General features: G+C 49.3%; 1 protein-coding gene across 1 annotated transcript; it reads right to left on the reverse strand.

Annotated features, from left to right (window-relative positions):
* Positions 1–1,975: 1,975 nt before the first annotated feature.
* Positions 1,976–14,772, reverse strand: PLAUR (plasminogen activator, urokinase receptor). The gene is made up of 7 exons (XM_058529490.1): positions 14,591–14,772; positions 12,850–12,960; positions 11,570–11,713; positions 5,889–6,041; positions 5,163–5,297; positions 3,372–3,518; positions 1,976–2,537 (listed from the first exon to the last, which is right to left on the reverse strand). Exons 1-7 carry the CDS (start codon positions 14,646–14,648, stop codon positions 2,284–2,286), a joined length of 1,002 nt encoding a protein of 333 aa, XP_058385473.1. The 5' UTR covers positions 14,649–14,772; the 3' UTR covers positions 1,976–2,283.
* Between the last annotated feature and the right edge of the window lie 1,121 nt (positions 14,773–15,893).

A 15,893-nucleotide genomic window follows, 5' to 3' on the forward strand; every position in this document is an offset into this window, starting at 1 on the left:
AAAAGACCTTGCCCTTTATGGAGATTATAGTGGGGAGAGTTAGCAAAAAGACAACGACTGTTCCTGTTAACCATTGCAGCATAACAAAATACCCCAAAACTCAGTGATATAAAACCTCAGCCTTTTTATCTTATGATGCTGTGCGTCAGGAAGTTGAGCAAGACACAGTGGGATCAGCGTGTATTTGATCCACAATGGACTGGGGCCAGAACGGGCTGGCTTGAACAGCTGGAGAAGGATGGGATGGTTCATCTGGGGCCATATATCTGAAACCTTGGTTCTGACTGTTGGCTGGTGTTGTGGGTGAATTGTGTCCCCTCAAAATATATGGTGAAGTCCTAACCCCCAGGATCCATGAATGTGAGCTTATTGGGAAATAGGGTCTTTGCAGATGTGATTAAGTTGAGGTCATACTGGATTAGGGTGGGCCCCTAAATCCAATGACTGTGTCCTTCTAACAAGAGAGAGAGATTCGGAGACGCACAGCCACAGTCACAGAGAAGAAGGCCATGCAGCAACAGAGGCAGAGATGGGAGTGATGCAGCCTCAAGCCAAGGAACACCAAGGATTGTCGGCAACCCCCAGAAGCCAGGAAGAGGCCAGGAAGGATTCTTCCTCAGAGACATTTCGGACTTGTAGCATCCAGAACTCTGAGAGAATAAATTTTTGTTGTTTGAAGCCCCCTAGTTTGTAAGTTTGTAGTAATTTATTATGGCAGCCCTTGGAAAGGAAAAGAGCTGGCTTTCCCGGTTCTCCTGCATGTTATACCTGCTGGGCTTACGATGTCCAGGGTGGATCCCACTTGTCTGGCACCTGGGCTGAGGTGGCTGGAACATCCGGGGCTCTCTCTCCATATAGCATCCGTGCATGAGTAGTTTGGGTGACCTCAGAGCATGGCAGTCTCAGTACAGGAGGACTTTTACATGGCAGCTGGCTTCCTCAGAGCCAGACAGCTTCTAAAAGCCTGGGTCCAGGGGCCTGCCCCGTGGCTTAGCGGTTAAGTGCACGCGCTCTGCTGCTGGCGGCCCGGGTTCGGATCCCGGGTGCGCACTGACGCACCGCTTCTCCGGCCATGCTGAGGCCGTGTCCCACATACAGCAACTACGAGGATGTGCAGCTATGACATACAACTATCTACCAGGGCTTTGGGGGGAAAAATAAATAAATAAAAATTATAAAAGCCTGGGTCCAGGATCTGGCCTGGCATAACTTCCACCATGTTCTATTGGTCAGAGAAGTCACAGAGCCACTCATGTTCAAGAGGTGGATACCGACCCCACCTCTTTAAGCCACCACAATGACAGTTGGTGATATGTGACTTGAGGAGGTCCTAAAAAGAAACCCTGTCCCTCACCTACCCTCAAATACCATGGAAGATGTCCTATCTTTTTCTTCATGAACCATAGGGCCCCAAGGGGAGTGAAATTTTGTCTCTATGAGTTTGCCTCAGCAAACCACAGGAAATAGGAATTCTTCAGTATTGTGCTCCAAGAGTGCCATTGAAATGGTAGTTCTGTCTTTTCCTGAATCACTCTGAGGACATCCTAGAGAATATAGCCCAGCCTTTATGTCCTGCCCCAGAGCATCAGGGGAAATGTAGTCCTGTCCTTATTCCTCACTGCAGTGCATCATGGGAGTTCTGGCCATGGTGTTATCTCTTCTATTCATCCCCAGTCTCAGAGTCCCCAGGAAATGCAGACCTGCCTCCTTAGAACAACAAAGTAGTCTTGACCTTTGGAGTTTGGGAGAAGAGATTGGAAAGTTTATGCTTGGGTGAGCACGTTAGAAGGTTGCATTAGGAGCCCAGAAAGATGTGGAGGCAGCTTAGGGTGGAAGCCCATTTTGGACTGCTCCCAAGGCTGGGGCCTCAAATGCCTGGCTTCTACAATGTGACCCCTAATTCCAGAAGCCTGTGGAAAGGTGCCCCAGTTCACCCTCCCAAAGACAGACGCTATGGAGGAGGGCAGATCTGGCCTTGTTCAGTGGTAGAAAATTCTTTATTTGAATATAAAATATTAAATAAAACAAATATTCAAATATTAATAATAACAACAGCGACAATAATAATAATAAGAGCTCTCCCGCTGGCCTGCAGCCTTTCTCCAACTTTTATCCTCTGGTTCTCACAACTCTGCGAGATAGGTGTTTTGACAGCTGGGAAAACTGAGGCCCAGAGAGGGCAGCACACTGGCCTGAGGTCACACAGCAAGTCTGCAGGGCTAGGAGCTGAGGAAAGGACATACGGGGCCCCTGGATCCAGCCAGGGCAGGGGGAGTGTGGGGTTCAGGTCCAGAGGAGAGTGCCTCCCCAAAGTCTGGCAGTTGTAAGCAGGATGACAGTGAGGCTGAGGTGGGCAGGGCTAGGCCGGGGGGCGCCCCCCATGCGGGGCTGGACATCCTCCAACATGTAGTTAGAGCCATTTCCAGAAAGGCATGAGATGTTGAGATGGGTCAGGCCGAAGGCCTCAGCCACGTGGAGGCCTTGGCACCATGAGGGGGTTGCACAGCCTCGTACTGTGTAGGTTGTGTTCCCCAGGTCTGAGGAGAGAGAAAACTGTATGAGATTCCACACCCTGGGGCCTGGACCTAGAATTCTCACTGGGTGACATGCCACCTTGTGATGGATGCCACCTGGAAAAAGCAGCAGTTCTAAGTGTGGTCCAGGGACCCCTGGAGGTCCCTCAGACCCTTCCAGGGGATCTGTGAAGTCAAAATTATTCTCATAATAATGCTAAAATATCATTAGGCTTTTTTTGCTCTCATAAGCGTACAACGGGGTTTTCCAGAAACCCCAGGACAAGTGATCTTGGAACAGACTGGCTGCAGAAGCAGATATGAGGATCCAGCTGTCTTCTATCAAACCAGACAGTAAAGAGATTTTCAGAATTGTAGAACAATGCCAGTCTTCTCATTTAAAGTTTTTCATTTTGGAAAAGGTCATTTTTTTTTTGGTAAAAATATGTTCACATGTAATAAGTTTTTAATTGTTATTTTAAAATGAATTCATAAACACATCTTTTAAAATTTCTCAGTTTTAATTTTGAATGCAGTAAATATCTATAGATATAACTGACATAAACAGTAACTTTTAAGAGCATGAAGGAATTCTGAGACCAAAAAATTTGAGAACCCTTCCCAGGACGTCTCAGGATAGAAACTAGCAATGTCCACGGGAGGTCTCACCCACCTATGGGAAGTCCCACCCCCAAGTCTACATTTCTGTTGCCAAAATATCCATTTCCTAAGGAACGAGTCCTAATTCCTTAGTACACTTTGCACCCTCCTGAAGGAAGTCCAGCTTAGCTAGAAGTCAACCTCTTGCAAACCCCACCCCCCGATAAGCACCTCTCCTAGCCTCCTGAAGGGCCTCACCTTTAGTGCCTGTGGCTTCCAGACATTGATTCATGGGGCCTCGGCAGGCGATGAGGGAAGTCTCTTCAAAGGAACATCCATACGTGCTGTTCCCCTCACAGCTGTAACACTGGAGGCCATTGAGTGGCAGGTTTTGAAGCTCCAGGACTTGGGAGAAGACAAGAAACCAAGGAAAAGAGCACGAGGGTGTGGGTAAGAGGGTGAAAGGGGGTCCTCCGTCCTTGCATTACCTCCCCCGCACTCCCAACTCTCAGCCTGAGATGTCATGGCGCCACTTTGTGGTCAGCATTGGAATGACACTCTCTTTTGGCGGGTCTCTGGGGCCTGTGAGAGAAATCCCAACCCCCCGCTCCCCCTGAGCCTCTATCTGACCAAGCACTGGGTAAGCAGCTGTGTAAGACGAAACAGTCCTTGCCCTCAGAGAACTTAGAATTTAAAGCTGTGCTATCCCATATGGTAGCCACTAAGCCACATGTGGTTGTTTACATTTACATTGAAATTAAATAATATTAAATAAAATTCAAAATTCAGTTCACATTTCAAGGGCTCAATAGCCATATGGGGCAGTGGCTACCATATTGGACAGGACAGATACAGAACATTTCCATCACTGTGGAAATTTCTGTTGGACAGTACTGGTTTATAGAGACAGAATAACACGAAGGATCTAGATTCTGTTGGAGAGGAGGGACAGAGAAAGTTTCCTTGAGAATGATATTTTAAAGCTGAGCCCTAAGGAATGAGAAGTAGCCAGCTGGGTGAACTCTTGGGGCAGACGCCTTCCTGGTGGAGGGCACTGCTGTGCAAAGGTAGAAAGTGAGGCAGAACAGAGTTTGGCAGTTGCAGAAACTAAATGAAGACCCTGAGGCAGACAGGTGCTGGATTACACAGGGCATAGTATGGTCTTTGGGTTTTATTCCAAGAGCAAGGGGAAGTTGTTGAAGTGCCTAAGGAAGGAGGGTGACATGATCTGATTTACATTTTTAAAAAACCACTCTTGCTGCTCTGGTCAACACTGGCCTTAGGGTGGCAGGAGTGGAGGCAGTGGACCATCCAGGAGATGATTTCAACAATCTAGGTGAGAGGTCATGGTGGCATGGACCAGCGTGGCAGCAGAGGAGGTGCGAGCAGTGGAAGGGTTCAAGAGGATGTAGGCAGCATGAAACCCGGGTCTTGGTGAAGATTTTGTGGAAATTAATAAAAGAAAACTTAACTAAATTGGAGTCAGGAAGGCCTGTAGGGGGAGCTCTCATGCTATATCATACGTCATCAGTTACACCAAACAGGAAGAGGCACACGCTTGCGTCTTGGATGGGAGGTAAAACTACTTTACTGCTGAAGGAAGATTTCTCTCCCCACCTGGCAACAGCCCAGCCAATGAGAAATGTCGCAGCTCAGCCAATGAGAAGCTGTTGCCGCCCTTGTTACTTTCCCCCAATGGACTTTCCTTTAGAGCAGCCCCTCCCTACTCCCCCTCTTTCTCTATAAAAACAGCTCCCCTCCTTTGCTGAATTTGCCTATGGTTTAGCGGTAGCAGGCACATAACTGAATTGCAATTCTTTTGGCTATTCCTGAATAAACTCGTTTTGAGGCTTTTCAAGTTAACAGTTTGATAGTCTCATTGAATTCCCACCAAAATCCTTCTGTGAGGAAGGGATTGATGCGACCATTTTTCAGAGGAAGAAACAGAAACTTAGAGAGGAGGGGTTTGCCTGCGAGCCAGCAGCAGTCAGCATAAGTGCACCTCCCCGCCCAGATCCCAGACCTCACACCGGGTCTCCAGCCCCTTACCTGGGCCCCCATTGCATTTGGTGGTGTTGCAGCACCGCAGGAAGTGGAAAGTGTCGTTGTTGTGGAAGCCGGTGGGGCCTGGGCAGCCAGGAAGGTTGCCGCAGCCACGAATGTAGCGCTCATCCCTTGGACTTACTGTGGGAGGTCGGGGTGGGGGGCAGAGGAGAGAGGTCAGATTGTTGATGAGGGGCTGAGACTAGGTTTGCCTACCACAGCAGTCTTCTGACCATTCTCTGCTTCATCCTTCATTATAGGACCTTCACTTTATTTGGGGCAGCCATATATCTAGCCAAAAGACACATTTCACATTTTTCAGCTTCTGTAGGGATAGTCATGTGGCTAAATTCTGGCCAATGTGATGTAAGTAGAAAGGTTTTATGGGACTTCCAGAAAGGAGAACGCTTACAAAAGGAGGGATACCCCTTTTTTGCCCCATCTTTCCCCTTCCTCCTTCCTGGAACTTGGACATAAGGCCTGGAGCTTTGGCAGCTATCTTGGACTATGAGGCAATCTTGAGAATAGAAGAAATGAGAAGGCATCTGGGTTTCTAGTGACTGTGGAACTGTCCTAGTGACCCTGGACTTTCTATCACTGAATTTTTTGTGTGTGTGAGAACTAACTTTCTACCTTGCTTAAATCACTGTTATTTTGTTAAGGTCATTGTTAAGTGCAGCCTTGGGGAGAAGCAAAGCAGGGAGGAGGAGTTCCTGGCAGGTTGGGGCTCACCTTCCAGGCTCCGGTGCGTGACCACTTCCACGCACCGTTCTCCAGGGTTGCGGCATTGCAGGCTCTGCTCCCAGCCTCTCTCACAGCTCAGGTCTGATGAGGCGCAGGAAGTGCATTCGAGGAAACGGCTTCGGGGAAAGGGTCGAGGCCGGCCTGTTTGGGGAGAGGCAGGAAGGTGAGACTCCATGGGGAGAGTCCTGGAGATCCAGCTCCCTTGAGGACTCAACTCAGCATCAATTCCTCCTTATCCCACCCTTCAGCCAACCATCAAGCCCTGGCCATTCTGGATCTTTCTGGAATCCATCTTGGCCTTTCCAGCTCCATGACCAAGTCCAGCTGAGACCTCCTTCAATGTCAGCTTCCTCCTTGGCCTCCCAGTTTCCATTCTTGCCCCACCCCCCACCACCAGGGCATCCCCATATGGCCACAGAAGGATGCTTCTAATACTCAAATCTGACCCTGCCTCTCCTCTGTTCAAAACCCCTCCATGACTCCCCACTGCCCTCAGAACAAAATCCAAGATCCTCAGCATGGCATTCAAGGCCCATCAAAGACTGGGTCCTGGTCACCTCTCCTCCCTCATCTCCCTCCACCAGCCCCTGAGACTCTTCTTCACATAACTTCCCACAGTCCTCGCATATACATGCTGACTGGCACCAAGACCTACATATGCTGTTGCCTTTGCCTAGAACACATTCCCTTGCTCCTACTTTCCCTATCTCCTACTCATTCTTTAGGCATCATCTTCTCCAATTTCACCTCCTCCAAGAAGCCCTCCCTGACCTCCCGGGCTGGATCAGGTGCCCCTCTGGGCTCCCCAATCCCAGCCATGCCTGCTCCGGGTTGTCCCTGTCTGGTGACAGGTCTGTTTCCCTCACTGGACTCTGAGCCCCAGGAGGGTAGGGCCAGGGCTGTCTTGGTCACTACTGTGTCCCAGCACTACCCAGCACAGGGCCAGGGCCGGAGAGAATATTCAATCAATATTTATTAATTGAATGAATGAATGAATGAATGAATGAAAAATTAGATAAAACCTTTCTATTGTTCCCTGTGGTAGCCAATCTCCAAGACGGCCCCCAATGATCCCTGCTTCCTGGTATTCATGCCCTTGTGAAGTCTCTTCCCATAAAGCATAGGGCTGACCTGGGTAACCACTAGGGTATTGTGGAAATACTGGTGTGTGACTTCTATGCTAGATCATAAAAGACATTGCAACTTCTTCCTGGCTCTCTCTTGGATCACTTGCTCTGGGGGAAGCCAGCTGCCATGTTGCAAGGACACTCAAGCAGCCCCATGGTGAGGTCTGTATGGCAAGGAACTGAGGCCTTTGCCAAAGCCATGGAGTGGATCATCCATGTGAGTGAAGCTATCTTGGGAGCTTTCAGATGACTGCAGCCCAGCTGTCATCTTGATGCAACCTCACCTCTAGAAAGATCCAGAACCACCTACCTAAGCCACTCCTGGAGTCTTTACCTTCAGAAACTTCATAAAGTAACACATGCTTATCTTTGTTTTAAGTTTTGGGGCACTTTGTAATGCAGCAATAGATAATCAATACACTACTCAATTGTGTCAGGGATCAAAGCCTCACTTGATTGCTCTGTGATAACTTTGCTTCTCACATGGACCTTCTGGTCCAGGCCAAGTGGAGTAGTTACTTTTCCCTGGATTCACCAGTCACTGCTGTGCCCAGGCCTTGGCTCACACCATGCGCAGGCCTGGCATGCCCTCTCGTTCCTGACCCCAGATATCTGAGTTGAGTTTGGGCCAAGTCTTAGAGAAGCAAGAGGGCTGTCTCAGCCAAGGCTCTCAACTGGCAGGCCAGTAGCTGTAATTAGGTGAATCATATTACATCAAAAGCCAAATCCTTCCCCACAAAGAAAAATGACAAAAAGGCCAACAACCCATGTCTTCTGGCATGAACTTGCATGAAAATGAAAACATGAATTGCCATCACTGCCAAAATAGCTGTCTCTTACCATCCATGGGTCTCCTTTGTGAACTCTTCTTCCTCTGTCGCTCTTCTAAATGTGGGTGATCCTGAGGTTTCTGTCTTAGGCCCTTTTCATTTCTCACGGTACTCACTCTGTCCCATGGAGATGTTATCCATTGACATGGCTTCACTTCCACCTATATGCTGGTCACTCACAAATCTCTCTCTGAGATTTCTCTCTGATCTCCATACCTCTACACCCAACCGCCTCGTGGAGGCCCCTTGGCTATCCCTCAAACACCTGAATCTCTACATGCCCCAAATGCAACTCTCCATCTTCTCCCCAGACCTGCTCCTTCTCCTGAATTCCACATCTCAGAGATGGCCCCAGCCAGTCCTCTAGGGCAGAAACCTGGCAGACACCTTGATCCTCCACATCTAGTTACCAATCTGGATACTTCGACTACCCTGTCTCTAGTTCTTTAATCCTTTTGCTCTGCTGTTTCCGATCTCTAGTAAGCACATCTGTTGAGTTCTGAATTTCAGTCATTGTACTATATTTCCTGTCTGACTCATTTAAAAGATGGATTCCAGATCTCTGCTAAAACTTAGCCTTTCCTCTACTTTCTTGAATATATTAATCATAGCTATTTTCAAGTTCCCTGTCTAATGATCCCAAAATCTGAATCATTACGAGTTTGTTTCTATTGTTAGATTTTTCTCTTGGCTTCCAGTCAATTGATCCTTTTCATTTTCTTCAGGGTACCTTGTAAATTTTGATTAGATGCCAGACAGTATAGACGAAAATTTGTAAAGATTCCAAATGATGTTATTTCTTCCACAGAGGGTTGGTTTTTCTTCCCGTCTAAGATGAGATGTAGGCATTTTTCGGGCTAGTCTATTTCAATTTTGCCCTTACTCCTCGGGTGTGGTCTCAGAGGTAACTTGAGGTGGTCCAAGGCCTCTCTCCAACTTGGCAACTTCAGCCTCCCCACCATCACATGCCTGCTGGAATCCTTGCTCAATTCTGTAGCTTCCCAGGTACTATTTTCTGCTGAGTTTCTTGGAGTCACACCCTGTGCACGTATAGCTTGCCAATGACTTGAAGGAAATTTGCAGATCTGGGGATTCCCATGCCGTGGTTCCCTGCATTCCAGGATTTCACCTCTCATTTTTGAGACACTCTGGCAGCCCCAGACTCCACCTTCTCTCTTCCCGGTCTAGTGATGATCTCTTTTTGCTTCAGTTCTATTTCCTCTTCACAGCAGTGAACTGGAAAGTGCGCTCAAGAAAAAAGCCAGCTTGTCTGTGGGACCCAACTCCCTGAGCTTTCCTTCTTTCAAAGATTGTAGCTCTCAAATTCTTCTCTTCGTTTGCTGCTCTCTAGTAACTTCAAATAACTGTTTATAATTTGTCCAGCTTTCACAGCTGCCATTGGCAGGGGGGGGGTTATTCTGATATAAGCAACTCCATCATGACCAGAACTGCAAACCCACCCGCCACATCTAATCCATCACTAAGTCCTGCTCATCTACCTGCTAGCTAGCTCTTAAATCCATCCACTTCTCTCCATCTGCAGGGCTTACCCTCTAGTCCTCTTCTTCATCTGGACAACCTCACTCACCTCCAAGGTGGTCTCCCTTCATCCACTCTTGCTTCCCCCCAATCTCTCGTCCACTTTGAGGTCACAACAATTTGCTAAAAATACAAATCTGATTGTGACCCTCTCTGCTTAAAACCCTCTCATGACCTCCCACTGTTCCCCGGATGAAGTCTATATTTCTTACCACAGGCTAGAAGGCCCTGTCTAATACGACCCTGCCAATGTCACCAGCTCCTCTCGCCCCATTTTTTCCTTCCTCCAGCTGAATTACTTTCACCCACCTCTGGGCCTTTGTTTCTGTTGCTCCCTCTGTCTGGAAAACTCTTTCCACTGTCTTTTTAAGTCTGACTCCTACTCATCCCTCAAGATCCAGTTTAGCTGCTGCTTCCTGTAGGAAACCTGCTCGCATCTGAGTCAAGTGTCTGCTCTAGGGTCCCACAGCCCCAGTCTTCACTCGGCCCAGCCCTGATCACTCTGGCCTCTGTTTCCTCCATCTCAGCCCTGACATTTCTGGACTGGGCTTCTCCATCACAGCTCTGACCCCTCTGGTCTCTGTTTCTTCTGTCGGGGTCCTGACTCTCTGCCTGTGCTCCCCCATCTCGGCTCTGACTGATCTGGGCACTGACTGTCTGGTGATGGATCTGTCCCCCAAGCCACCCACCCACTGGACTATGAGCTCCCTCGGGCCAGGGCCCAAGGCTGTTCTGGTCACTGCCGTGTCCCAGTATCACGTAAGTACAGGATGTAGTTTAATCCACGGTTCTAGTCCCCGTGAGCAGGGTAAGATGGCATTAGAAATGGGGCTGATATAGGCATATCGGTTATTAAATTACTGAATTGACTCCTTGGTGGACCCCTGACCATTCCCAACCCTCTCTTTAGAACACTCATTTCCCCAAGATCCATCAGCTAAACGGGTAATATCAGGCCCAGCAGGGGGGCCTCCAGAGGTCTGTTCTGATTGATCAGTGCCTTCTGCACTGACTGATATTGTTAAATATTTTGAATATTATCTCATATTAAAAGCATTACTTAAACTCACTTATTAGTGCTTTCCTCAAGCACATCTAATTGAGAGAGAGGAAGCCAGCATCCTCTCTCTTGTCACTTCCTTGAAAATAAACATCTGATTCAGTTCCCACCAACAGATGAATGTTTGAGGTCAGGATGGATGAAAACGGCAGAATCAGGGTGGATGAAGAACAAGAGAAAACCAGTGTGAACGCAGGTGCTCTGCTTACTGACGTCATGGTGACTACAGTGGCCTGACCCAATTTCCTTCCTCAACAGAAAGAGGAATCTCTGCCTGACCATGCAACATGGGTTCATTCCTTCCCCACCCTTCCTCTTCTAGGGGGAACTCAGGGAACTGGAGCCTTTCTAAGTCTTTTTCTTAAAATGACCAGAGCCTAAAGCTATGAAACTCAACAAAAGGGCTTATGGAAGTTTCTTCACACTCTTTTTCATTTCCTAACATTTCCTAAGGACCATCTATTCTAGAGAACTTTCTGAGCCCATTTCAGCCTGTCTGATCCCCTCCTCTTTTGACTTCCCTTAAGAACATTGAGTCTCTGGTATCTCTGGTCTCTGTATCTCAGTCCCTTACCATCTACCGCCTGAACCATCTCCTGTCCCATGGAAAACATGAGATGGCAAAACATCAATGAGATACCTCACCTACTTCTCGAGCAGGTGTATATGTGTGTAGATTCTAAATGGCAGGAGTTGCATCTTATACATAACAACCATAAAAACAAACACACATATGGGATGGGATAGGGTTAGGGATGGGGATGAGTTTGTAGTTGGCGGTGGGATTGGGGATAGTCTGAGATAAGATGGGGCTGATTTGGGGATGGGTTAGAGACGTGTTTGGAACAAGGATGGGCTTGAGTTGGAGGGTGCTGGGGGTAAAATCAAGTTGGGGATAGGACTGAAGGTGAGGTTGAGCTGGGGTTGGGGATGAGAATGGGGCCGGGCTGGAGATGTGTTTGGGATAAGGAAGAGTTTGAGTTGGGGTTGGTACTGGGGTAAGGCATGGAGTTGGGGTTGGCATGGTATAGGATTGGGGATAAGATAGGGATGACGATGAGGTTGAGTTGGGGATGGTTTTGGGTTGGGCGTGGCGAGGGCTGCCCTACTTACCACGGATGGGCCGGTTGCACAAGTCTGACCCACACACGGTCTCTGTGAGGGTGATGATCTGCATGCCTATTCGATAGCTCATGGTCCTGTTGGTCTTCTCTGGGTGAGTACAGCCTCTCTCCACCACCTCCAGCTCTTCATCTCCTGTGAGGAGTGTATCTTCGTCATGCCAGAGGCTCCCCTGGGCCCAACCAGCCTCTAACACTCCTGGTCCTAAGGACACCCACTCCCAGGGCTGATCCCTTCCTTTCCTCTTGTTTGGGTCCAACTGTCTTTTCAAGAGGTATCCACCACCCTCACAGGAAACCTACTCTCTCCTGGTGACAACACTATCACTGAGACTTTCTGGATCCATCTACCCCTCCCTCACAGATTAGTGATTTTAGCAGGGAGATGACTCTAATAGGAATTTTTAAAGGAAAATGCTTCAAGTTTACCAAAAAGTATAATAGAATGATATAATAAATACTGTATATTCATCACCCAACTTTATAAAATATTAGCATTTTGCTACATTTGTTTATATATATTTTAAAAGAAATTAAATTTAAAAGATACAGTTAAAGCCTCCTGCTCACCCTCCTCCCCTGCCAATTCCATTCCTCTTATGCCCTGTCTAGAGGCAACCACTGGCATAGGCAATTCTCACACTATGTATGCATAACAATATATGCCATTGTCTATTCGTATATTTATTATTGATTGTATATTGTTATATACTATTTATATTAAAAGATATCATACTCTGCAACATGCTTTTTTTCTCTCAACCTTATGTTTTTGAGATATATCCACGTTAATACCCACAACTCTAGTTCCTTCATTTAAACTGCTGCAGAACATTCCATCGTGTGATTATACCATAATGTTTCTCCTCTGTTGATGACTGACTTTAGGTTGTTTCCAATTTGCCCTATCACAAGCATTACTGCTAAGAACATTCTTGTACATGTGTTCCTGGACACATGAGGCCAAGGTTCTTTGGGAGTTCTATATTCCTAGGAGTTGAACTGTTGGCTGTAGGGTATGCTAATCTTCATCTGCACTAGATATTGCGAATCACTCTGTGCGGTGGATGCACCAGTCTACCCCCCTAAAAGCAGGGTCTGCAGTTCCACATTCTCATCGACCCCAGGATCGTCAGGTTTTTAAATGCTTGTCAATTTAGTGGCCTCAAACCGAGTCTCCTTGTCTTTTTCGTTTGCCTGTCCCTGATTACTGGCGAGATAAGGTTTCTTGGTCACTCTCCTTCCCTGTCGCCCTGGAGTGGGGGAGCTCACCTTCCCATATGTGTACGACCGTGGTCCTGCAGAGGTCCTGGCCGAGGGCACACTCTTCCACCTGGCAATTCCCGATCTTCTCACACCGCATGCACCGCAGGCCCCAGGAGGCTGGGGGGAGAGGGAGGAGAGGAGAGGAGAAGTGGTTATCGCGCGCGCCAGGATCTCCCTGTGGCCTCCTCATGCCCCAGTGCTAGGACCACGTCTCCAGGCCCTGTGCACTCAGGTCCGTGCTCCACGTTCTGCCAGCCCCGGGGTCCCACGAAGGTCTATCCCTAGCCCAATGTTCTGTCTCCGCCCACAAGTCCCTTCCTAGAGTCCCGCTCTCGCTCGTCTTCCCTTTAATTCTGTCCGCGCGGGGCCTATCCTGAAAGTCCCAGCCCCACCCTGGCCATCAATCGGGACGTTCTAGCCTTGCTCCCACTAAGGTCCTTTCCCGGACCCCGTCCGCCCGCGGTCTATTCTATGCCGCCCGCAAGCTCTCCTCTATCCTCCCCGACTCCAGCCGATCTCTACGTTCTGCCGCCGATTCCCGCGCCCCCGACTACCCCCAACAGGTTCCACCCGCCTCCGCAGTTCTCTCCCCGCGCATCAGTCCATTCCAAGGTCTAACCCCGCCCACCAGTCCTGGGGTGCTCTCTAACCCCAACTACTGTAGCCCCTCCCCGAGGTTCTAGCCCCGCCCACCAATTCTTCCCGGAGATTCTAGCCCCGCCCACAAATCCTTCCCCGGGGTTCTCTCCCCGCCCACTAGCCCCTCCCCGACGTTCTAGCCCCGCCCCTCCCCGAGGTTGTGTCCCCGCGCCCCCGAGGTTCTAGCCCCGCCCACTAGCCCCTCCCCGACGTTCTATCCCCGCCCACTATCCGCTCCGAGGTTCTCTCCCCGCCCACTAGCTCCTCCCCAAGTCCTCGCCCCGCCCACCAGGCTCCCCTGCGGTCCCTGCCCCACCGCAAATTCTCAAATTCGGAGTCTTCCAGAGTCATTACTCACTCCGGGCCTCCAGCGGTCCGGAGAGCTTTCCAGGTTATTCATTGCCAAACCACCCCCCAACCCCAACCCCCGCTCCCACCCCGCCCTGACTCCGTTCCTTCTCCATTTCCTCTCGCTTTTCTACCCTTTCCCCTACATTCTCCGGGAAAAGGAGGTGAGAGGGGTCGGCTAGGGGGTAGTGAAAGGGAAGGGTCCTCGAGGGACGAGCCCTGGGTCCCCAGCCCCTGGCTCTGCCTCGCTGGGCCTGACTCTCTTGTGCAAAATGAGGCGCTGTCCTCCTGTCTTTCAAGGAGTGGGGGGCAATCCGACAGAGTGGAGAGCGCTCTGGAACGCCCCCGCAGGGTCAGAATCCCACTTATTCAAGGACTGGCTGTGTGACCTCGGACCAGTTGCTTAGCCTCTCTGTGCCTCAGTTTCCTTCTCTGTGAAACCAGGTTAAAATAGTTCCGCCCGTCCAGTTTGAAATTGCAAGGAAGGAGCTCAGAAGAGCGCTTGGAATGAAGAGCACACTCCCTAAATGGTGACTGTGGTTCAATGCCTTCGCTCAAGTAGTATTTCCTGAGCGCCTACCGTGTGCCGGGTGCCCTGCCGTGTGGGGCGTCAGATGGCAGGAGAATTACTATTTGAGTGGGGGGGCTGGGGACTGAGCCTTCCTCCCCCACCTCATCAGATCTGAGCCCCCTCCGCTGCCCTCCCCCCTTCCCGGTCATCAGACCCAGTTCCCGGCGCGGGCGTCCGGCCAGCCCCTACCTGGAATGCAGGTCTGAACCCACAGCAGCAGCAGCGGCAGCAGCAGCAGGCGGCCCATCTCTGGCAGCGGCTCCTATCCGAGGCCTCTCTGCACCTCTCAGTCTGGCCTCGGGAAGGAGACGGTTTTGTGGCCCCGGGGGCTCCTCCCAGACGGTTTGCGAAAGAGCGAGTCACCCCTAGACGCGTGGGCGCTTCCCCCTCCTCCCCCAGTCACCTCCCCTGCTCAAAAACTTCCCTTACCAGGGCGTGGCCAGCCCGGGGTAGAGGGGCCGGCTCTGCTCTGACTCACGTGGCCGTGGTCACAGCTCTGTCCCCGGACTGCCAGGGTGCAAATTCCAGTTTTCTCTCTTCCTGCTGTTTGGGCAAGCGACCCCACCCCTCCGATTAAAACTTGTCCAGATGGGAAATTTGTGGCCAATTATTAGATAATGTTAGGATTATTGTTAGTTTTGTTAGGAGGGATAATGGTATGGTGGTTATGTGGAAAAATGTCTTTACCATTTAGAGATGCACACTGAAATATTTGGGAGTGAAATAATGTCTCTAACTTACTTCAGCCAAAATGTGGATATTGCTGTTATGACAATGGTTTTGTGGTTATGCTGAAAAATCGTTCTTATTTTTTACAGATGCTCACTGGAATATTTAGAGGTGAATGTCATTGGTGTCTGCATTTACTTGAGAATACTTTTGGAAAAAAGAAAGGCAAAATAGCAAAATATTTGTATCAATTATATCAGGGTAACTTATATATATACCATTCTGTTTTCTTTTCTGTGTGTTTGTAAAGGTTCCTAATAAGTTTTTTTATTTTTTTATTTTTTGTGAGGAAGATCAGCCCTGAGCTAACATCCGTGCTAATCCTCCTCTTTTTGCTGAGGAAGACGGGCTCTGAGCTAACATCTATTGCCAATCCTCCTCCTTTTTTCCCCCAAAGCCCCAGTAGATAGTTGTATGTCATAGTTGCACATCCTTCTAGTTGCTGTATGTGGGAGGCGGCCTCAGCATGGCCAGAGAAGCGGTGCGTCCACGTACGCCCGGGATCTGAATCCCGGGCCGCCAGTAGCGGAGCGCGCGCACTTAACCGCTAAGCCACGGGCCGGCCCTAATAAGTTTTTTTAAAAAGTGAAATAAAATGCAGAAGATAAAATAGTTTCTCCATCTCAGGATACTTCTGACCAAACAGAGCAAATGTAGGTGACAGGCCTGAGACAGTTGCTGATCCACACGGAGGGCTCAATAAATTCCTTCAGCATTTACGGAGGAGCTAGTTTGTCCCGGGCACTGGTCCAGGAGCTGGGTA

This window comes from Diceros bicornis, chromosome 34 (assembly GCF_020826845.1).
Source record: "Diceros bicornis minor isolate mBicDic1 chromosome 34, mDicBic1.mat.cur, whole genome shotgun sequence".
Classification (NCBI taxonomy): domain Eukaryota; kingdom Metazoa; phylum Chordata; class Mammalia; order Perissodactyla; family Rhinocerotidae; genus Diceros; species Diceros bicornis.

Excerpts from the sequence above, each read along its gene's own strand:
- PLAUR (XM_058529490.1), bottom strand. The coding sequence starts at position 14,648 with ATGGGCCGCCTGCTGCTGCTGCCGCTGCTGCTGCTGTGGGTTCAGACC. Across the intron at positions 12,961-14,590 it reads GGTTCAGACCTGCATTCCAG|CCTCCTGGGGCCTGCGGTGC; the intron begins GTAGGGGCTGGC and ends CTCTCCCCCCAG. Across the intron at positions 11,714-12,849 it reads GGTCGTACACATATGGGAAG|GAGATGAAGAGCTGGAGGTG; the intron begins GTGAGCTCCCCC and ends CACTCCTCACAG.